Source organism: Mycteria americana, chromosome 2 (assembly GCF_035582795.1).
Source record: "Mycteria americana isolate JAX WOST 10 ecotype Jacksonville Zoo and Gardens chromosome 2, USCA_MyAme_1.0, whole genome shotgun sequence".
Taxonomy (NCBI): Eukaryota; Metazoa; Chordata; class Aves; order Ciconiiformes; family Ciconiidae; genus Mycteria; species Mycteria americana.
This window is the reverse complement of record NC_134366.1, coordinates 155,890,480-155,914,478: the sequence shown is the minus strand read 5'-3', so window position 1 is coordinate 155,914,478 and position 23,999 is coordinate 155,890,480. Positions and strand designations below refer to the sequence as shown.

Here is a 23,999-nt window from a genome sequence, read left to right as displayed (position 1 = left end):
GTCAGTTTTCAAATGGAGGAACTCAGCTCACCTGGTCTGTGTCAAGGTGTCAGAGCAAACTTTTAAGTGGAGGCAACGTGTATAATCCATCAGTTCAATCATCTGAGGACAGAGCAAGAGACAGCAAGGCCGCCCTTTCGTTATTCAGCTCTGGGAATGGAACAGCAGCTACAACCTTCCTAGGGTGCCTTTTCCACCCACCATGCCAGAGCCTATAGGACAGTTAAATGCAGACGTCCTTCTCCCAGGCTGCCCTGGCTGGCAGAGCTGCAGCCCACTTCCACGGAGCAGCCGGGGAACGTGCCAGCAACATGTAGGGGCTGCGCCAATGCATGTCCCACCTTCTCTGTGCTTGAGGTACGGCGAAGCAGTAGGTAAGGGAAGGAAGGGGTTAAGGATGGGAGAGTAGCCTCTTCCATCCTAGACCAACTCGTGCAGTTGAGGAATGAGCAGCTGGTCAGAGGAAAAAGCAGTGACCAGAGAGGGGACAAATGTTGCTGATGATGCAAAGTTATTCAGGGCATGATGTGCGTTGCCTGAGTGCTATTGCGTTATGATGCTGAGTGGTTAGGCCATAATGTCATGGAAAAAATTCAATTAAAAGAAGTGATGTGACCCCACAGCTAATTAAGCTGTGCAATGCTGTTCTGCAGAAGGCGGTGGATTTTGAGAGTGTAGAGATGGCTGCAGAAAACCACTGGGCAAGTTCATGGATCAAAATCCAGCTAGACATATAAAATACAATGACTTCACCTCTGCTGCGGAAAGCCCTTGACCTACAAATTGCCACAGGCAGAGAAAATATTTTGCAAACATATCACTGCATGCGTAGCCCTGCCTTCTATTCTTTCTCATGCATGCAGTGCTGGCCAGTGGCAGGCGGGATGCTGTCACGCAGCCCTTTCGCCTGAGCTCCTATGGCCTTTCTTAGGTTCTTGTTAGCTTAAGTGTTTGTTTTATAATAAATACAAATTTGAAAACCAAAGGGAAAAAATTGACTTACCTCTAAAATTTCCAAGTAAAGTTTGACAGTATGCCGTCACTTTTATGCCTGTTTAATTTGGAAGGTCTTCTTTCAGTATGGTATTTTAGCTTATTTTTTTCCCTTATATTCAAAAAATGTGCTCAACTTTAGCATTATTTACTGCACTTCTCACATGGATAAGTACTTGCCAGAAGACATTCCTTCTAAAGACAGTATATGCTCTAGTTTTGGTATGGAGGAAGGATTTCTATTAATTCCATATAAAATTCTGTTTAGCAAGGGTAATGTTAGCAGACATAATTTATAATACTATGCAGGGAGACCATAGTTATGAATTACTTTGTCCTTTCAAATATTGCTATACTTTTACTACCTAATGCCAAAACCAAATTTCTTTCTTTTAAGGGGTAAAATCAAGTATATAATTAAATAGCTTCATTACATTGATTTTGATGAATTTATTATTAAAAAAGCACACATACACACTTTGTTCCTAGAAAAATACATTTATTATATACATACATACACATATATGTAGGTTTATGGTATTTGTACTCATCTTTGAGATGTCCACTTCCTGAAAAAAAAAAATCAGACATTATGTTTTAAAATGGAATGACATGAATATACATATTAAGCTGTCACATGTTTTAGTGAAAATAAACACTTCAGCCAATACTTCAATGGAAATTTGCTCTAAAAGGACTATCAGATAACAGATTTTAATTGCAAGACAAACTTATTACTCTCATACAAGTGAAAAAAAAAAGTGATGCAACTAGCAAGGGACATTTGGAGTACTTCAATAATAGGAGAAAAACCCAAACTGTTAGTCTACCACTCAGTGGGTATGAACAAATGATGCCGCCAACTTTCATTTCACTAAAAAGCTCACTTGCCAATCAAGTGGTTACTACTGGTGACAACTGTGAAAGATCTCAGCTTTGAAAAGGGATGCAAGAGGTTAAGAAGACTGAAGCTGCACCCCAAGGAGTCAACTGAACACGCCAGGAACCAGTCCCTGGCACAAAGGCTGACAGGCACAGACACAGTCCTGCTACTAAACTCCTGGGTAGCGACAATCCCTGCTGCATCCTGAAAGGCAACTGGGCTGAAGAGCTTAGAGAGGTAGATTTTATTCTGCTAATATCCACCAACGTTCAGCTGGGAGCCAGCCACAGCGCTGGCCTCATCTCAGTTCCCCTCCAATCCTAACCAAAATGATAATTTTTGTACAAACTATCTGTAAGCATCCGGAGGAACAGGAGATGACTAACAGCCAATGTGGATTAGTTAAGAATAAATTATGTCAAGCCAATATAAATTCCTTTGTGACAGGATGACAGGCCTTGTGGGTAAGAGAGAAACAGCTGAAGTCATGTATTTTGATTTTAGTACTTCTTCTGACACTGTACTGACAGTGCATTCTCAAAGCAAACTAGGGACACATGATAGCGATGAAAATATCATTGACTAGGTGTGAAACGAGTTAGAAAATAATATCAGGAGGACAGTTATCAATGGTTCGTCATAAAAATGGCAGCAATATTTCAGTAGGGTCTTCAGGGATCTGCCCTGGGTCTTGCAAGCAGTTCCATTAATAGCCTGCATGATGCAATAAGGAGTATATTATTAATTAACAGACAACTCCAGGCTGAATGGAACTGTCAGTGCTTTGGAGAGTGCTTAGAATTCAAAATCATCCTAACAAATTATATCATCTTAGTATAACAGGATGTTTTTCTAAAAAAGATAAATAAAAATTAATGAAGGAATAATGAGCTGTACAGGATGAGGAAAAACTTGTTCGGTAGCAGTTCTGCAGTAAAGGATCAGGACTGCTGTGAAACACAAGCTAACTCCACTGTCATACAAACAGAAAAAAAACCACATACTGGTTTCTATAGACACTAAGTGTGAAGTTCTTCTTCAGCTCGCAGGGACTCAACTGCAGTAGCGTGTCCGGGTCTGGATGCCACATAGAGCTGCTATAGATGTGATGGGGACTACAAAGCAAGACCTTCAAACAGAAGTTTGCACAAAATAGAAGTGTTAGGTATACATAAGAGATAAGCAGAAGACAATATTCAAGTGCATAAAAAGTAGCTGCAAAGATGAAAAGGGCACTCTGTTCTTCATGGCTATGGTGGACAGGATGAGAAGTAATGAGTTTAACACTTCACCACAGAAAGTTCACACCAAACACCTAGTAAAGATAATTAAGAGTGGAGGAATAATTTAGTTGGGGAGATTATGGAAACCATTACTGGAGACTTCTAAGAGCAAGTTAGACATGTATCCACCAGAAACAACATACGTATAGCGGAAACTCTTACTACTAGAATAATTTCAATTACCACTTACAGAGAACAATATTCATTATTTGATATATTCGACAAAGGAGAAAACCAAAACGCACACACTGATGTTAGGAAGGAACCTGATTTGTTATGTGCCGTGGCAGAAAGTCTGAGCGTCTCCAGATAAGCGCATGCCTGTGCCTTTACACAGCCCCGGGGAATGCACATGCACACCACTGCCTGCAGAATTACGGCTTCTCTCACACTTCTCCAACATCCCTATTAGAAGCAACAGGTTAAGATGCCATCTGTACCACCTGGAACATTTCAAATGCATTTATAATTATTACAAAGACAATAATTTTTGCCAAGATCCAGAACCTGCAAGAGGATGATAAAAAAGTCCTGTTATTAGAAACATTAAAGCAACTCGCATGCAAACTTCCTGATTACAGAATAAGGTACCATTTAATTTCCTCTTTCCATAGAACAAAATGAATTCAGATTTATTTAATGTTGCCATTATTTTAAATATCAAATGAGGTCAGACTCTTTAATGTAAAAGCATTTTCTGAATGGGAAAAATTCCAAGTATGATTTCATATCGTTCATATTTTTTTTCTAGTCCTATTGGGAACTGAATAGTGGCTTCTGACAAGGAGCTGGAGAAAGCTTACAAGGGCTTCAATAAAAGCAGAAATAAGTGATCATTAAGAAAAGTTAGAAAAGGCATCACATCATTGATGAACTGTGAAAAAGCCAGAGTGTATGAACAGCATTTGTGACACATTGCAATATGAATCCAGTGAGATGTAATTACTTTTTCTATGTCTACAGAACATGAGATTCTAATTGGAGAAGTAGAAACACCACCTCTGCTGATGCTGTTAGTTGCCTGTCATTGAAAGTGGACCTTGTCAGTCAATGTTTCCACCCTACAAAGCACCAAAAAACTATTTGCTTCTAAAATCCCTAAATGTTCTTATCTTAGATTAAAAAAAAACAGATTTCTGAACTAATGTTTCTTACATATTGAAGTAGACAGAAGATGGAATTTTACCAAACTGCATGATATTGTTCACATCATAGAAAAAATGCAAATACCTCACAAAACCAAATGAGAAGCCTGTCATGGCATTAATTTGGACAAGCATATAAAACCAGAATAAGAAATGAAGAGTTACTAGTATCGTCAGTCAAGCTATAGAACTAGTAATGGTCATTTTCATGCAACACTTTCTGTATTTTTGGTTCTTACTGTTCGCTCATATTTTAATACTCCTAAATCTAAAAAATGCTGCAGCATGAAACTTGCTTCTCAATGACTTCTTATAATTTGTTGTGCCCTTTAATTATAAAGCTGTACAATTTATGGGAGATGGCACCAGCTTTAACCTGGAAAGCAAAAAAGAAATCTCTGCCCTCTTCAAGAACTGTATGTCATCAACAATTTCAATACACTGCCTTGTAAGTCACAGGGAGCTGGCAGGTAAAAGCACTGTTAAAAATGTACATTTCAGTGAAGTCATTAAAATGCTTAGACCATTTTATGGTGCATGCCAAAGCACCCTTAAAAGCTAGTGTGATTTTAAAAGTTAGCTGAGGTCATGGAAGGAACTGTAGTTTAGACTAACTTTAGAGAGCAAATGAAGAAAAAAAAAAAAAAAAAAAAAAAAACCCAAGAAAGCTCTTTTCGGTTCTCTCTTACAGCTTGAAAATAGGATCAGTGAGAAAATATTAAAATGTTATTGATAAGGCAGGACTACAAGCTTGAAGTCTGCACTGCAGTTTTTACTAACAATGTCAACACTTGATTCACTTTCACAGCTGGAACTTCACCTTATGTACTTCAGATATATACTCCTGATTTACTCTACGCTACAACAGTAGGAAATTCTACAGTACTTGGGAGAAGATGAATAAGGGAACCCTGAAAATGTACTGAATGATTTGCTAGGTGATGCAAAAAATTCAGGAACTTTTGGTGGGATTAGACTGTGTGGGGTTAGTGACGTGGTTATTTTTGACTGTTGATAGACTGTGAAAAACAAGTTTAGTGAGGTACAATGCATTCCAATATATGATATTTGGGGCTACAAATAAACCAACAGACAGACTTCTGAAAAATATAAAACCCTTGAGATATCTGTATTCCTGTTGAAGCATTGCTGAAACTGAGTATTTGTGAAGATTCCCAGCTGGCAAAAACCAAGGGTTCCTTTAAGGAAGGAAGAAGTTAAACTCGGCTCTGAAATCAAAACTGTTGGCAGTGTGTTCTGACAAACTCTAAAGATAAAGTCTCCCCTTGTTATCAAGCTCTGTATTCTCCAGTCATGTCCAGTTTCATCTGCTGCGGTGCAGAGGGAGTTTCTCTGGTGGCTGAGGTCAGGTTACAGACACAGAGTGTTTGAAAAAGCACTGGAGAATCTGATGAGAAACTGCATCAACTGCATCATCTTTGTTGCAAATATCAGATGCATTACACCATAGCTTTTCTTAATGAAAAGTAGAAAAAGAGTCTGTATGCATATAGGATCAGAGGAGCCAACCAGTGTTTAAACTGTAATGAAAATTAAATTCTGAAATAACGACAGGGTTTCTAAATATTCCTAAATAGTATTAAGAAGCAGATCTGATATTCAGATCCATTTTTCCTTATAAAAAAACAAGTCCCTAAAACCTCTGTCTGTATTGGATATTTGTATAAATAGATTGTGGTTTAATGACTTTTTAGCCAGATCTTCATGGATGTACCATTTAAAAACAATGGTGACAGGAATATGCAAGTCCTTTCTTTCTATTTGGTGTTGCTTTTACAGTGCAACTAATATAATTGTTTGGCACAGCTTGAGGTATTTGCTTACAGTAGGTTTCAGAAGGCTATATTTCATTTTGTCACAAGTTCTCTCTTGAGTCTAGGCTAGAAGTATGTTTCTTTTAACCCTACTGATACCATAAAAAATAACACTGGGTGTTATTTGAGTATTGATATATTTTAATACTGGATTGAGGCCAGATCCTGCAGACTTGCCAGTGCATAACTGCTGGTGAACTGAATGGCAATCCTTCTTGCATCAGGCTCATGCATTTGTGGGATCACGTGTTGATGTGGGTTAAATTCGCATTCCATGAAGATTCAAGACCAATGCTTCAGATGGGTTGAGTGGGTGCTTCTTGACTGCTATCAACTCAGTTCAAGCCCACAGTAAAGAGTAATGATAGTTCCTCATACTGACTTATAAAATATCTATATTAAATATATCCAGAAAAATGACAAAAAATTAAGAGATATATGGAATAATAAAGGGAACCTACCATTTACTATACTTAAATGAATTCAGTACACTTTTACAAAGGAAAAATGAACAATTTTGAAACTAAGAGGTTGAATCTGCACTGGTTATCCCCCAAATCACTTAGAAGGCCCACTGATCATGGGAGGTCTAGATTAATATAGCAAAGTACAAGGAAATCAGGAAAACAAATATGCAAAATAAGTAATTTTTAATAACATGTTTTTACTAATGAGGATTTTGTATCTTCTGAAATTCATATCACCAGTGGGTGCACAATAATTGTATTCATGTAAGTTACTCTTAGTATCTAGAAGAATTCCTCAGTAGATGATTTTCAAAGCTTAGCCTTTAATTCAGGTAGCAACTGCAGGGCAGGAGGTAACCTTTCAGCTATGCTGCCAATTACGGATATACAAGGACTATGGGATTGAATCTTATGTCAGAAATATTTGGGCCCGATTCTGCAGTCTTTCCTGAACTGAAGCTTGCCCAGCACCTGCTTTGCGCTGCAGCAGGGGATGCTGCAATCCAGCTGTGCCAGGCAGCACTGTACCCAGGCACCTCCCGTTCTGACTTCCTCCCGGTCTTCCTCCAGGCTTCCTCCCGGTCCCCCACACTTACACAGATCCCTGTCCTGCCAGTGTGTTACAGCCTTACAAGGCGGCTTTCTTTTTTGCTAGTGAAAGCAAAAGGGGGCCAGTTCCCAGTTCCCATTGCCTATTTTAATATGGGGTGGCTAGGGGGAAATGCAAGGGGACCCTGCCCTGCTGCATCCCTGCTCCCCCCGCACTCGAATTCTAGGAGGCATTTGGTGCGATTAGCGGTTTAACTGAGTCAAGGGACTGGGTGTCAGACGTGTGCAGCTGGGGATTGCTGGCTGGGTGCCTCCTGCAAGTTTGGAACAACACGGCGTGAGCCAACACATATCTCAGCAGGAGTTCTGCCATCCTGCTGGGCTGCAGCCGAAGGGCCTGGTCCAGAGAGAAGGGCAACCTCTGCGAAACGCAGCTGAGTCGGAACAAAAAGGTAAGGGAGGCTGAGGTAGTCTTTCACTGTTACCCATAATGTAAACTCGTGGCTCAAACTGGACCCGTTTCTTTCAGCTAAATAACCAGACCATAAATCAACAGCATATTCGACACGGTCGACAATTCAGGATCAGTACAAAATATTTTCTTGTTTATCTTGTCTGCTTTTAGAGAACAATGAAACAAAATTACAAACTTACAGTGTAAGTAAAATTATCAAATCAGATGCAAAACGAAGATTTAAAATCTCATTTTCTCTTCTTGACATTTCTAAACAACACGAAGGTTCTCCAGCAGCCCTACAAACACACATCTTTTCCTGGAAGTGGAGCGCTCTATTTCTGCCCTTTGCATATTCAGTGTTCTCAGAAACTTCACAGGCCTTTGTATCAAAGCAGTGTCACTATTATTTACTGACAGTTGTGGAAAATACGATACTACCATTCTCTGAAAGTAGATGCCTAGATAAAAAAGTGGCATTTGCCTTTTAATTGCCCCAGATAGCACAATTATCTTATTGAAAGGTAATGAGAGGATGGTAACAACATAGCTCATTCACATGGGGGATGTTACCAAGCAGAAATGTACCTGTCAGGAACCACACTACAAACACATGTCTCCAAAATCCTCATGCCAGTGATTTAAAAGCTGTCAAGGACTACCCAATCTGTTTAATTTCTTGAAGAATTTATAGCCCAACTGGCATCCTGACAATCTTTCTAATGTTGAAGGCATTAAGCTTTATCATTTACTCCCATTAATATTATCATCTATTGTTTATATGGAGTAGCATTTCAAGGTCCTGTTCAAGACCACATTGCAATACATACTGAAAAAATAGACCAAAAGGCCTTGTCCCTGTTCATAGTTCAGGCTCTAAACCTTTCTGGAGAGTGCCTATGTGGAGGACACTGATGCATAAGTGTCTAGCCAAGAACATCAATAAAAGCAGAAAGGGAAAAGGGCAGGAGGATGAGATTAACTATGATATGATCCTTGGCTTATATATATTGATACTGTGAAGCTGATAGAAGCAAGACCAGGCTCGGAAGGATAAGACCAAAATATAAACACTATATAATCCATTGAATAAATAAAAAACATTTTCTGGTTCCTCTTTGGTGCTATTCACGTTTTCATGAACTAATTTATACATGAATACCCATATATAAATTTCTATTTGTTCAACACAGGACCTCAGTACTGAACAACCCATGCATATCCCAAATTTTATTACTAAAGCAACCCCAGAAGGACTAATACAGTACTTAATAAGATAATTAGGATAAAAGACTTTGTAAGATTCTATTTTTTAAAGGCTACTTTTGGGGGGAAGTATTGTTCATATTTTTGCCATTTAAAAGGACACGAAGTAAAAAGCCTCTGTTTTGACCATTCTTCATTACTGTTACTTGTGAAATATGGTTAAAATTCAATTCAGTTATCCTGAGCTCAGATTATAATGCTCTGCTAATACAGCTTCTGCTCTTCCCTTAAGTTGAACAGCTACCGACGTTGGCAATTGTATACCATTTATGCTGGTTTTCTTATTTCAGCGGCAGTTCAGATGGATTTGTGCTTCATATAGTGAGCATGGGAAATCATATTATTTTGGCCAGCAGTGCTTGGATCACATCTGCACCCTAGATATGCTTTCCCCATTACCTTGTGTCTGCTCCCCAGGGAGTTAGCACTGAGCATCACCTCCTATATCATGTCTCACTTGGCTACAGCACGTGCAGCGCTTTCAGGCTCATACAACAGAGCCCGTGGGGATGTTCTGGACATCATCTCCTTCTTCACCATGACGGTCTCTCATTTGGCTTTTCACTCCTGTGCAAGTGTTCCCATAAATTGATGAAATTTGTCCTAGTTCCAATCACTACATTTTGCCAGAAGCATGTGGTAATTGGCAAGGCATTAATTTGATTCAAAGGGGAGAGGTCATAAGAACTGCGTTAGATTTCAGGTCAGTGAGAGCTTATCCTCTTTACCCTATTAAATGTCATCAACCAATTTCAAGCTCACCTAAAGACCTCTGCAAGAGTATGCTTCAATTCCTGGGAAACTTTCTGATATACAGGTATCACTGCATCCTTGTCTTTCCCACACTGAAGAGCATTTGAAATCAGACTCCTCTCTACCCACAGGGTAAGAACAGAATAAAAGTAGCTCAGAAATAAATCTTTTACTCCTCAGAATGGAGAGACCTAACTAGGTGTGCAAGATAAATGAGCAGACACTTCTCAGACGTGCACTTTGGGGTCATAAACGCCTTTCACGAGTGCTGTCTGTATTCATCAAGAGACACTTGTCTCCAGATAGAACTAAAAACGTCAACTATGCCTCTCCAAGTGCCACTTCAGTCCAGATTCCCAATCAAATGCTTTTTCTATCTACTCTGTGCTGCAAGTGCTATATACTATGTAAATATACATAAGGTACTGAGGAAAATAGGGCAAGATACTTCAATTATTTTCTTGATGACCCCAGGAGATGCAGCATTCAGAAATACCATTGTTGAATACCACTGCTACTTACTTTCTCACTCATTATGACTTAATATGAAAAATGTCTCTGTCAGATCCACCATACCTATATCCTCCTGTTTAAATGATAGTCGGCTGATATCCACTGAGCCAAGATAAAAGTGGAGAACACTTGCTCCAAAGCAAAAAAGCTTTCAAAACTAGGTAGGAGTCGTTATCACAGAATCACACAATTGTATAGGTTGGAAAAGACCTTTAAGATCATCAAATCCAACCGTAAACCTAATGCTACCAAGACCACCACTACACCATGTCCCTAAGCACCTCAGCCAAACATCTTTTAAATACCTCCAGGGATGGCGACTCAACCACTTCCCTGGGCAGCCTGTTCCAAGGCTTGACAACCCTTTCAGTGAAGACATTTTTCCTAATATCCAGTCTAAACCTCCCCTGGCGCAAGTTGAGGCCATTTCCTCTCATCCTATCACTTGTTACTTGGGAGACAAGACTGACCCCCACCTCTCTACAACCTCCTTTCAGGTAGTTGTATAGAGTGATGAGGTCTCCCCTCAGCCTCCTTTTCTCCAGGCTAAACAACCCCAGTTCCCTCAGCCGCTCCTCATCAGACTTCTGCTCCAGACCCTTCACCAGCTTCGTTGCCCTTCTCTGGACACGCTCCAGCACCTCAATGTCTCTCTTGTAGTGAGGGGCCCAAAACTGAACACAGTATTCGAGGTGCGGCCTCACCACTGCCAAGTACAAAGGGGCACGATCACTTCCCTAGTCCTCCTGGCCACACTATTTCTGATACAAGCCAGGATGCCATTGGCTTTCTTGGCCACCTGGGAACACTGCTGGCTCATATTCAGCTGGCTGTCGACCAACACCCCCAAGTCCTTTTCCGCCAGGCAGCTTTCCAGCCACTCTTCCCCAAGCCTGTAGCGTTGCATGGGGTTGCTGTGGCCCAAGTGCAGGACCTTGCACTTGGCCTTGTTGAACCTCATACAATTGGCCCCAGCCCATCAATCCAGCCTGTCCAGGTCCCTCTGTAGAGCTCTGTAGAGTTATGTACACGTCCATCTCAGAACAATCTGTCTTCCTTAAGTATTCAAGTTTCAGCAATATCACACCAAACCCTAAAACAATTGGGGTTATTGATTACACCAGGGCTCATCTAGAAGAAATAGCTGCACACCATCATCTTTTTCAGGACCTCACCACAGCTGCATCCCAAGCTCTACTGCAAATCTGTGTAGAGTTTACAGTATATAAAAAAAGCCATATGGTACAGTAAGCTACAGTTATTCAGCTCAGATGGTTGAATTTCAGGAGTCATAACAAGGCTGCTCCTAAACTTTGACACTGGATCAAGCAATAATCTTCTCCAAGATTATCAGAATACATGTCCTTCTATACACAACCATTTTATGAATTAGATAAATTGGACCAATATAGCAATACCAGACTTCGTTCTACTAGAGCTCAGGCACAGCTGTAGTCTAAAACACACAGGATATTTCTGTCGCACTTAGACTGCACATTTACAAATTAATAGCCTTTGATGGGAGTGCCTGTTACGGTAAGGCAGTTTAGTAATTGTTTCTAGGCAGATTTTTTAATGTGTTTACACTGTATTTTAAAAGCAGATCCAAACTGCACTTTAAACCAAATCTCCCGTATTTCCCAAACTGTTGGGATGCAGAGCTGAGCCACAAGTTTTGGCAGAGCTCTGGGACCCCAGGGGCGGGAAGCTTAAATCCAGGCAGTCACTGGCCACGGGTCCTTCCTCGCACCTCCATCTCCAGTGTGGGCGCAGGCATGCATGTGCCTGCTTGCCATGACTCTGCCTCTATGTATCTCATAATTTCACGCAGTAACTTCAGATGCCTGAAGTCAGACAAGTCAACCCAAGTCCTTTCTATGTGTATAGGCTGCTACACAAACATCTGGAGGGTGTGCGGTGCTTTAGGTTGCTTTCTGGCTTGCATTTCACTGAGGAGTACTACAGAGATCTGTCTAGCACAAACAGATCACACAATTCTTATCAGAAGTCAGATTAAATAAATGTCTTGCAGAAAATAACATCTCCCTTGAACTCTTCCCCACTAGAACTGAACACGCTGTTCCAGCAGACGTCTTACACTGTGTACACAAGCAAGATCACTCCCCTATTTCAGCTAAATATTCCACTTCTTCGGCATTAGTTCTCTTAACCACAGCCGTGGCCTAAGAACTGACATTGAGACATTCACTACTATGCGTCCAAAGTATTTTTCTCATAATTGCTTTCCAAAACAGTTTCCCATACTGTTGGCAGAGCTTTATTATTTGTCCCAGATGTTTTTCTTTGAATTTTGATGTATTTTTGTAAAATGTTACTATTAGCTCTAATGAGTCTTTTTTACGATATGCTTCCTGTAAAGACATCCTGATAGCTGTTAGTTATATTTTTAACCTCTGATTTGTATTGCCAGAGTCCCAAATTAATTATTCTATTATTTTACCCAAGAAAAACATGAAACAATGCTTCCCTTTTGTTTGTTTCTATATATTATAATGATATTCATAGTCTTCTCATCTCTCCCTCATTTTCCAGTATTTCTTAAAGATGATGAGAGAATTTTTCAGGTAATTCTCTGAAGACCTCTAATGTAAACTATTGCTATGAAAATGGTTAGCTCCAGCTGGTGTTCTTTTTAGCATTTGTGAAATGTTTGAGTGAAATCTGCTGATATGTTATACGACCCATTGAATAGAAAAACAGGATCAACATATTTGATAAGCAAACTAGCAGGTGTTATTCTGCTTGGGGAATTGGAACTCATTTGAACAAAGGCCGGTCAGAACGGAGATCGTAGAATCATAGAATGATTTAGAGAATATCTAGTCCAACCCCCCTGACATGGGCTGGGACATCTTTCACTAGATCAGGTTGCTCAAAGCCCCACCCAACCTGGCCTTGAACACTTCCAATGATGGGGCATCCACAACTTCTCTGGGCAACCTGGTCCAATGCCTCACCACTTTCATAATAAAAAAATCTTCCTTGTGTCCAATCTAAATCTACCCTCTTTCAGTTTAAAACTGTTGCCCCTTGTGCTGTCACTATAGGCCTTGGTAAAAAGGCCTTTCTGATAAGCCCCCTTTATATATTGAACGGCCACAACAAGATCTCCCCAGAGCCTTCTCTTCTGCAGGCTGAACAACACCAACTCTCTCAGCCTTTCCTCATGTTCCAGCCCTCTGATCATTTTTGTGTCCCTCCTCTGGACCCGCTCCAACAGGTCCATGTCTTCCCTGTGCTGAGGGCTCCAGAGCTGGACGCAGTACTCCAGGTGGGCTCTCACCAGAGCAGAGGGGCAGAATCACCTCCCTCGACCTGCTGGCCACGCTTCTTTTGATGCAGCCCAGGATACGGTTGGCCTTCTGGGCTGCGAGCACACATTGCTGGCTCATGTCCAATTTTTCATCCACCAGTACCCCCAAGTCCTTCTCCACAGGGCTGCTCTCAATCCCTTCATCTCCCAGTCTGCATTGATACCGGGGATGCCCTGATCCAGGTGCAGGACTTTGCACTTGGATTTTAATTCTATTGCACACCTGGTTTCTAAAGCAGAAAAAATGTCCATTTTCAACCATCCATCAAAAATAAGAAACATACAAGTAGCATTCATAGGTATTAAATCCATATATACGATATTCAATTAATATTTATTTCACCTTTGTCTCTATTTTTGCACTTATCTGATTGTGGTTTATATTGATTTTTCATCTATAGTCTTTATGCAAAAGCATTTTGAGTTTGACATTTTAAATGTAGATTTATTTGTAATCTTCTAATTCTCCAAGCTCTAATTTCCCCACCATTTCTATCTGTCCTATCCCTACTAATATACTGAAACACATGATTTCAAATGAACAATCTTGTATACTTCGCAATGCTTTTCACTGTGCGTGCTCACCTACATATTAATCACTTGGTTACAAAGTAGATGTTTAAAGAAGATCTCCAAGTCAATTATTTTTATATCGACAATTTGCAGTGTTGCCTTCATTTTCCCCAGCTTCACGTGCTTTCACAGTCTTCCCAACATTTACTCATTTCCAAACACTGAAAACCTAATTTCAACGTCATTCTCATGTTTTGGGTGGGACAAAAATGTCAAAGCATCATAGGCCTCAGCTGGCAAAGTAGAGATGCTCTCTAGGTCACGGACAGAAGCATTATCAGCTATGTGCCTGCGTTAATGAAATCATGTAGTATCGGGATTACGGGGCCCAGCTCTGCCCTCTGCCCCATTCAGCATTTCCTTTGACCTCAGAGGGAGATGTCATTCAAAAACAAAACCTGGCCTATGGTCCTGAAGCAGTATAAGGTATTGTCTGCACTTCGCTGACCTGTGAAAGCCCAGTGCCAAAAAGAAAAGAAAAATTCAGCCTCCTGAAATTGAATTTAGACAGATTTAGGCACCAAAACTCTCCAATTCAAAATAACTTTGCAAGAAAGCCACCTAACCCTAATGAACATAAGGTCACAAAATGCCTCTTTAGTTTTCATCCCAAATGTCCACAAGTGCTTTCAGTGTTATAAAAACTTGAAACTGTCCTGGTCTGAGCAACGAGCCAGCCTGGTTTTGGACCAGCATCCTCCAGGCGATAAACGGAGTGCAGAAGCACGCCACTTCCCCACAAAGTCAAATTTTGCAAGTATACGCAGCACTCCCAAATGATGACAGCATAAAAATAGGAAAGGTGCACAAGGTGACTGTTTAGTGAGAATTCACATAAGGCAGGAATCATTGTTTGGCTTTTTAATTATTGCACCAAAAAAAAAGAAAACAAAAAGTACAGGTTCCACTCCTTTTGCCACCTGGGGAGACTACAGCCTCTGACTTCCTGGAAGTCCTGCTTTCTTCCGTGCTGCGAGGGACTGGTCAAAAGTAAAGTGAGTTAGGAACGGAAGCCTTCTTGCTGAAGCTGAAGTACTGCACAGAAAAGAAGGAAAATTCATGGGATCAGAAAGGCAGTATACAAGGCTGTACCACGGAGAATGTCTCAGCTGAGGCTTGGTCTCTGCTGGCAGCATGAATAAACCTCTTGTGCCGAAGGGTGCAAAGGTAGCCTTGTATGTACTGCTGAGCTCAATTCTCTCGGGGGTACGGTATTTTTTTTGCTTGTTCTTCTGAAGTGCCTGATTCTGAACAGAGGGATTTGGGTACTTAATTAGGATGCTGAGACCTTTACTGGACTGCTCTACTGCTGTTACTCTGACAGCTCATGAGCAAAAATCCTACACTGCAAGAAAGCAAACTGGAAAACAGCATTTGCAGATGTCTAGAAACAATGTACCATCAGATGGAACAAATAAACTTACAAAAACAAATTTCACAGAAAGCTTTGCAAAAACATCAGGTGAAGCTCTTCTCTTAGCAGTTGAGATGTGGAGGCAGCAAGGCACCGAGTTCCTTGTGTCTGTGCTAAAGGCCACAGCCAGCTGCTGGCTAACAAAACGCTGCTGAATTAGAACCCCACTCCCCCTCCCACTGAGAAGGTTCATGGGCAGCAGCAGAACAGGAGCAAAGGCAACAGCAAAACGTACTCTATGATCCGCTATAGTTCACCCCATCCTCTCTCCCTTGCAGCTTTTTCTGGAAGAGCACTCCATCTGAGTGAACATCTTAGTAGCAAACCTGGAATAACAACTGCTTCACATACTTCATTCCCCTTTCAGGAAAGCATAAGGTCTAACCCAAGGCCTGGCGCAGTGCCCAGCTTTCCCTGGCAGCTCCTGGAGTCCAGGCGCTTCTGCTGAATCTGCAGCCCTCTGCGGCTTCCTGGAGAGCTGTTATTTTTCAGTAGGCAGAGAGCAAGAAAAAGCCTAAGAAGATACTGTGTTCTGTAGGTTTTCTGAGGCCCTTATGAACGTATAACATTTTTCCTTTCCATGGCAAATACAGGTTTGATCCGAGTTACATACTGGTTATGAAAATTAGTTTCATAGGTAATACAGCAATACTGCTGGTTTGTAAAAGACATCAAGAGGAGAATAAGAGTGATATCATATGATCACGTCAAGTATGTGTTCCTCCCAGTACTGATGATTAACTAGTGCACAGTAAAAATATTTTAATAAGCTGAAAAGTGACTTAATTCCTCAATATTTATTAGATATACATGGACTGTAATGGAAAAACACATTTGCTTGAAAGTTAATGATTGTTTTATGATTTATGATAAGGCCATAAATCTCTACGCAAAGAGGAGAGGAGATCAAAGGGAATCACATCCCATTATGAATCCTGAGGCAGCCTGAAGACTTCACTTTTCATATCTTGTTTCTTAGCAAGGCAAAAATTTGAGCTTGAAGTGGAAAAAGATAAAGCAGGCTCCGACAATTGAATCATCATCAAGTCTCGAGCTGAGTTACTATGGCAATGGCAGTGCTGCTGCACAGCTTCTTCTTACTCTTTCTACCGGTACAACAGCTTTGTAAATGTACATGGGAAATTTCCACCGCACATGTGCCACGTGTGGCTTGCAGGAGAAGCCCACGGTCTCAGGTGCCCTGGGCACTACTGAAGGGAAGAGCAAAATTGTGTGATTAAAATATGTGATTTGCAATTTTCCATTTTCCATGGAAACAGTCTTGGAGCAGCAGGGAAAGGTCCAGGATTCTTCCTGCTCTTTTGTGCCTCAGGAAGGTATATTCCTGTGCTTAGAAGATATCTTATAAGCACACAGAATTTTTAATACAGGAATTTTAAGCAATTTTTTCAGCTGTAACTATCTCACTTCTCTGAATTATAGATGTCTTGACACTGCCAGGGGAGGATGGTATCATCTTTTTGGCAGAGCATAGCTTGGAGCTCTACATAAGTAATGGATCTAATCCTGATGCCAGGTTAATAAATTAGTAATTATAACTCTTTGTATATGCAACAATCAGTGTGTCGGTACTCACCAGTGTCCTCTTTCCTCTTCGAGGACTAGATGAATGCATCACCTTTCCTATTACTGATGGTATGTGCTCTGCGCTGCACATAAAAGACACATTTGCTCTTAATTATTTTTGAGACAGTATTTAATATTTGCGCTCTAATAGCAAACAGAAGTTCCCAACAGGAATTGGGGCCCTTTATAGGAAGCATACATGCAAAGGAAATCTTTGCCCAAAAATACTATTGCTGAAAGTACAGTTTCTGCAAGCTTATTAAGTCCTACAAGCATGCATTTATGTGGAACCTCAAATGAGCTTTATATTGAGAATTTCATCACCCTTTTTGTGGAAAAGAAGTCCTTTTCACCCATTGCGTGGATATGCACACCGCCCAGACCGTGGTCCTGCTGATAAATGCGTGTCTTTTAAGTAGACCTGCTCTGGGGAGCAGATGAAGAAGGTGAACACATGTGCATTAATCAATAGGAGGGTCAACAGTAATTATCGCAATGAAAGGTAAGAGAGACAATGCAATAATTAAACACACTATGCAATGTATTGTCTGAGAATCTGGTAAGTTTTTACATCTCTACACGTTCCATAAAAAGCTGTCGTTGAATAATAAGGAGCAGAGCACATCTGACGCATTTTGCTATTTATGTAGCTATACATCCATCACATTCGTACTGCTAACATCTGCCCTCTCTTACGCGTCTGGTTTGGTGCCTCAGCGTGAAATCCGTAAAACCGCACACGCAGCCTGCGCTCAGCCTGCCCGGATTTTTTAACATGGTTACGCTCCGCGCAGCCCTTTGCGACCGGGCGCAGGCAGCGCGGGCGGGGAGCTGCCTCCCCGGGGCAGCCGCCTCCCCGGGGCAGCCCGCCGCAGAGGTGCCGCGGCGATGCGGCCGCCGCCCGGGGACGCGGAGCCGGGCGGGGGCCGCGGCCCCGGCCCCGGCCCCGGCCCCAGCCCCGCACCTGCCGGGCGCCCGCGGGGCGGGCGGCAGCGGCGGCCCCGGGCGCGGCCGTCGGCGGCACCACGTGTCGGGGCGGGGAGCGGCGGCGGCGGGGCCGGGCCGGGCGCCGCCACCCCCAGCGCCGCAGCGGCAGCAGCGGCAGCAGCCCCGGCTGAGCGCGTCCCTCTCGCCCATGCCAGGTGCCCGTCCCCGGCGGCGCGGTGACTGAGGAGCCATGGGGCCTCTGCGGGAGAGCAGCAAGGTGAGGAGCGGGGGAGGGAAGGGGCGGCAGGCAGGGTGCGCGGCCGGGCGGCCGCGGGGCGGCGGGGACGCGGGAGAAGCAGGGGCAGGCAAAGCCTGGCCCCCCGGCCCTGCGGGGAGTGCGGGGGGGCCGGGGTTTGCCTGCCCCTGCCGGGATGGGGGAAGGAGGAGGGCGCGCCCGAGGGGTCCCTGACGGCGGGGTGTCCCTTCCCGAGCAGGAGCAGAAGACGCAGCTGGAGAAGGAGGTGTCCCGCAGCCGCATCCCCCGCCTGGTCCTGCGGCCGCAGCAGAAGGTATCCCCCGCCTCCGAGTCGCCCTTCTCGGAAGAGGAGAGCCGGGAATTCAACCCGCCCAGTTCCTCCGGGCGCTCCGGCAGGACCGTCAGCAGCAACAGCTTCTGCTCAGGTACCGCCGCCGGCCCCCCCGCCCAGCCCGCGGCCGGGTCACCCCGCCGCGCCGGCCCCGAGGCTGCGCTGTCAGCCCGGGCGCAGCGCCCTGGGTCGGGCTCGTAGCGAGCCCTGACGAGCATCCCGCCTTGCAGATGAAGAACGGCAACCGTTGGTTTTTCCGGGGGAATCCAGTATCTGTTCTTTTAATACGTGTCCGTAAGCGACACCAGATGTTTCCATTTCGAGTTCTGCTATCCGCTGCTAAAAAGTTGGCGGTTTTACTGCGGCAGAATAGTTGCTTTAAAGAGAAAGATTTGCCCTAAAAACTGCAGCGTGGGTTTGAGGCATTCTGAAAAGCCCATAAGCCAAAGAGTCTGTAAAACAGGGGAGTTGCCGTCAAGGGTATCAGATGTGGGTCAAAGACTGCAATTCCGTTTGGTTTTGGATGATGATCTCCGTGCGTGAATCGGAACAAAATGCATAGGTGAGGTTTTTGCTGTCATATTGAATTGAGTTTTGTTTATTTGGGAGTTCAGGCTTCGCCTGACAAGCGTGTCGCCAGGTGTGAGTTCGGCATGATGTCTTCTCTGTAGAGAGGGCAATGGCTGGGTGATATACCAGAAGCAAATTACTACTCTCCAACTGTAGACCACAAAAGCGTCATTTGCTCTTCAAAATGAGTATATCCCTTTACGTCAGGGACAACTTGAAACCAGATTTTTTTATGTTAAATATTTGTCCTGTGTAGAGTGTAGCACAATTTAAGTGCCTCAGCTAGCAGTGAATGACTCAGTACCTACTAGTGGTAAGTAATCTTTTAATTCAGTGAAACTCTGCACCATGTATGACATTATGCATGTGGATAACAGCATTGAGGGTCACATCATGAACATCTTGGGCTCTATATGCATGCAGTAATTTTAAAGATTGTTTGGTGACTAAAAATTTGGTTTTAATAGTATTTTGGAGAGCATAACGTTCTCTGTCTAACTAAAAATCTGAATTATAACAAGTATTTTTGTAATAGTTAATATCAGAACAAGTTCCTGAACTTCCTTTTTGTTTATTCATAAAGTATTTCAATTACCAAAGGTTTTCCTGAGAACAGCCAGAAATGCTCATATTTATCTTTGTCTTCACTACAGTGGTTCAGATTGTTTTTTTTTTTTTAATTCCTTTAACGAAAAGCAGTGTATTGAACACTGTGTACAAGAACAGTCAATTTTCCTAGATGAGGAACACAATATCCATGTTTGAATCTACCATTTCCTTCTTAGCTTGGATAGATTTTGCAATTCAGGCTCACTGAAATGATCTATTTGATTATTGTTTAATGAACAATGCAGAACATTAAACAAACAACATAGTACTGTAAGAATGCTGAAGTCTTTTTCCCATGCCTTTTGGATCCCTCCACCTTACCTGCTTGAGTTTGCCTGTTATGAGGAAGTAAAATCTTTTGAAGCTTTCTAGAAATACGTTATTTTTATGATCTCTCCCAAATGGCTGCTTTTTATCCTGATTTTTTTCCCCTGTGTGTTGACAAGCCTTTCATCCTGGTTACTGACATCCTCTTTTATGATGTCTTTTGGTTTTGTATCATGTTCTTCAGATCTACTCAACACAGAGCTGCCAAAGTAATACCCTTGCTGTCCCACTGCACTATGTAGGCTGTCTTGAGTCCCAGCAGAGCTTTGTATTTACTCTGGGTGTGTCTGATCTCATGGCTTGACAGTTTGAAGGCGCCTTTCACAGAGGTATTCAAGAATGCTATGCGTCTCTTAACCTGCCTCTTAAGCACAACTGGTCATATTTTTATTTCCTTTATTCATATTTTATTTTTCCGTGAATGCTGCGTTGATTTAGTTTGATTTTTTCCCCATGCTGAGAGCCTTGTGCTCCTCAAGCTGCCTGCAGCACCCGTACAGGTATGCGCTGCCCGGTTTGACTGCTGCGAGTCGTCAAACCTCACGCAGCCAAGGATCAGCCAAGGCACTGTCCTCCATCCCAGGACGTGGTTTTGGTGTTGACAGGTTCGATGGATTTTTCACTGTGATGCAGGTATGACAACAGCCACTGACTTGATTTCCTCATTCACTGACGTCTCTTCCCTGTCTTCTGCTTACAATCCTTCTTTATCATAGTATGTCTAATTTAGATCGGAATTCCCCAGCGGCAGCAGGTGGCTGCTGGTTCCCGTTTCTGGGGAGGGGACGGAGAAGAGCTGCGTGGAGAGGTGAGTGGAGGGGCCGCAGCCTCTAACCTGCCTCTCCTGCTGCTTTGCTAGGCACTTACCGTCTTCATTGAGAAGTGACATGCGCAGACAGTGTATTTAAAATTAGCAAGTAATAAATTTGGAATAGGTGAGCAGATGAATGATGTGATGAAAATAGTGTGATGGCAGTATGAAAAAGCTCATAAGCATTTGGATAAATGTCTTTTTTGTAACTTCTTTGGAGCATTAACCTCCAAAAGGTTCTTGATGAGCAGCAGATAGTGTGACTTGGCCTCTGGAATAATTCCTTTCCTCTTTACCCTTCTCTTGACAAGTCGCTCCCTACCCTTCTTCCTTTATTATTGAACCCAAGTGGTTGTGATCAGTAGATTTCTTTTCCCCACAGTAGAAATGATTTTTTTTCCCTTGTCCATTTAAATATGTATTTTCTGCTTGATTCCCTAGAGCTTCTGAGGTTGTCCATTTTCCCTGGGTGCTAACATTGGTCCCAAAACATAAATGAAGGCTTGGAGTTCTTTCTCTCTAAATGAGAGCAGCAGGGTCTTCTAGGTATCATTAATGTTGGTTTAGGTGGGGGGAACCTTTGGAAACCGTGGCGGTGCTGCAAGCATGGTGGCAACAGCAAAAAATACCACTTGGCAACAGACAAGAGACGCTTTGTTTTAATGCTTGGTTTCTTTTGAAGAAGTTGTTAGTTCTGTCTGAGATAAGTTTTAAATTTGTGTGATCATCTCCCTCTTTGCCTTGTGTGACTGTATCAGAGACTCACTTGATCATGTTGGTCAATTATTTGCAATTAACTGTATGTCAGTTTTGCTTTGTAAGTCCGTATGAAACACGGTGAGACTGTTAATCTGTTTTATCTGTGATACTCCTGACGAAATGTATTTTTAATATTCTGCATTTCTGCCAAGTGAACACGGATGCTTTCTGGATGTTGTGTGGCCAAGCTGAGCCTTTGTATCAGTATTCATCCTGCGCAATCCTTGCTTAAAATCTTAGCTCATCTGGGGTCCTGCTTGTCATTTGATACGGGAGCACTTCTCTTCCTTCAGCCGCTGCCCTCCTTGGGCTTGGATGTCGGCCACAGAACTCGGATGATGTCAAACGATGAAAAAACATTCTCCCAGCAGCTTTGTCTGGCTCAGCTGCTACCGAGCATTTGCCCGTCTCATGTGTGTTTTCCTCATAAGTTGCACTTGTTTTTGAAGCGGCCGCGCACACTTACCTTGTCAGTTGGGCAGAGGACGCGATCTTAAACATTGCAAACAAATCATCCGCTCACGGGTCCATGGCTGAGCGGCTGCTGCAAGAAGGAGTGAGGCTGCCTTTGGTAGTTCCAGTTGCAGTGTTTGCCGTGTAAGAAATAAGATCCTTAGGGCGGGGTGTTATCCTTGGGTTTTGTGCACATGTCCTTTTGATACCAAGCCAGTTGCGTATTGGATCGAAGACAGTCTGGACGTGCTAAACTCAGTCTGTTTAGCTTTTCATTTTAAAAGGAAGTTGGTTTGGGATATACTTTTCTTTCTATTTTCTGCCTCTGAATAGCTCAGCTTTTAGATTTCTCCTTATGAAAAAGACTTATTACATGGTACATTTATAACGATGCCCAAACTTTCCCTCAGCCTTTCTTCAGAAGCCAGCCGCCTGAACATGCAGCAGCGCTTTGTTAACTGAGATGCAGCTTTGCAGGAAGCACTTGTGCATTTAATAATCAGTTCAGCAAAAGACTTTATGAGCCAGAGAACCTGTTTTATTCCCATAGCAAATGGTTCTTCTTTTGTTGGGCTTACCTGCAAATCGCCTTTTTAACTAGACTGCATAGTACTACGAGCCATTGAAAAACAGTGGCGTCTCTGTATATGAATGATTGTGACTCACTCCAACAAAGTTTTCAGAAACAGGAGTTGAAGCTTCTTTTTTGCTTTTTTTTTTTCAAATTTCAAGGTCTGGGTTCAGTGCTTATTTCATAACTTGTTCTTTTCTCGTGTAAAGATTTTTTTAAAATCTTGTTCTTGACACGCATGGCACAATAAATAAGCTCCGGTACCACGGCTGCACTGTAAGCTCTGGGGTGTAGGTGCTGCAACAGGGATCTCAGTGTTACCGTTCCCTGCTTACTTGCTCCTGTGCATGGTCCCCTTGAACTCGAAGATTATTTGCCAATTGGCCCAGCTGGTGATGGATGCTGGAGCTGAGTTTGCAGTGCATATATCAAAAAAAACAGCATGTAGGCTTTAGGCAGGCTTATTTAAGTCAATGTGAATGCGCTACCCATGTTGCTAGCCACAGACCAGAGGGGAAGGGAATTTGTATGGATGTTACTGGACGAAATGCTGTACCTTCTCACACTCCGGTAAATAATTTATTTGCTAAGCGTTGAAGTAGGTTGTATTGTAAATCAGCTAGCCTTGGAAGCTACACTATTAAAATGTGTGTACTTAAATATATATTTCTGAATAGGAAAAGGTAGAGGAAAACAAATTTGCAGTGTTTTAATAAGTCAACAGATTGAGGCTAGAGAGTTATGAATTACTGAAAATAATTACCCCTATTATTTGTGTGTGTGTGTGTATATATATATATGTGTGTATATATATATGTGTATATATATATATGTATTATTATGGGAACAGTGAGCTCTCCCATTCTTCTTGTTTCTTGTTATAAGAAGTAATATTTTGTTTAAATAGTTCCTTGCTGGTTTATTTGTTGGTTTTTTTTATTCTGAGTTACTGAATGAGATACGCTTAAAAGTCCTCAAGTATGTGATACTGAAAGTTAGCTTCTCTTTCCTGCAGTCCTTTATGCTATGCTTTTCCACAGTCTTTTTGCCATTTTTTCAAACTTCTGAAGTGGAGGTCTTCTCCAGCACATTCGTTTGCAGCACTCTGTAAGGCAGTTCAGTAATCACTGTAATATTATTTTACAAAAACATTGAAACAAAGTCTGCTTTCAAAAATGCACGTATGGCCTTTGCATAAGGGCGACACTGGTGACATGCTTCCTTTTCTCACTGCTGCTTCCCTGGAGAATTTCCTGCTGGGCTGGCTTACGTGCAATAATTTATTATTGCTTCATATTGTGAACCACCAGTTTTGTTTCTGCGGTGCGGAGATCTG

At 42.4% G+C, this 23,999-nt stretch overlaps 1 protein-coding gene and 1 long non-coding RNA gene across 6 annotated transcripts in view; one reads left to right on the top strand and one right to left on the bottom strand.

Moving 5' to 3' along the window:
• Positions 1–1,519: 1,519 nt before the first annotated feature.
• LOC142406352 (uncharacterized) lies at positions 1,520–18,024 on the bottom strand. The gene is made up of 4 exons (XR_012774550.1): positions 17,746–18,024; positions 17,060–17,132; positions 2,881–3,005; positions 1,520–1,562 (listed from the first exon to the last, which is right to left on the bottom strand). It is a non-coding gene; the product is annotated as an uncharacterized LOC142406352 (long non-coding RNA).
• Positions 18,025–18,094: 70 nt separating this feature from the next.
• The window catches only part of SYBU (syntabulin), a 40,594-nt gene continuing 34,689 nt past the window's right edge, over positions 18,095–23,999 (top strand). For 2 of the 5 annotated variants that reach the window (XM_075495147.1, XM_075495144.1), the window contains exons 1-2: positions 18,097–18,253; positions 18,471–18,657. In XM_075495147.1, the coding sequence (XP_075351262.1) occupies positions 18,227–18,253; positions 18,471–18,657 (214 nt within the window). In that variant the 5' untranslated portion in view covers positions 18,097–18,226. The other 3 variants (XM_075495152.1, XM_075495146.1, XM_075495150.1) reach the window with 3 other exon arrangements.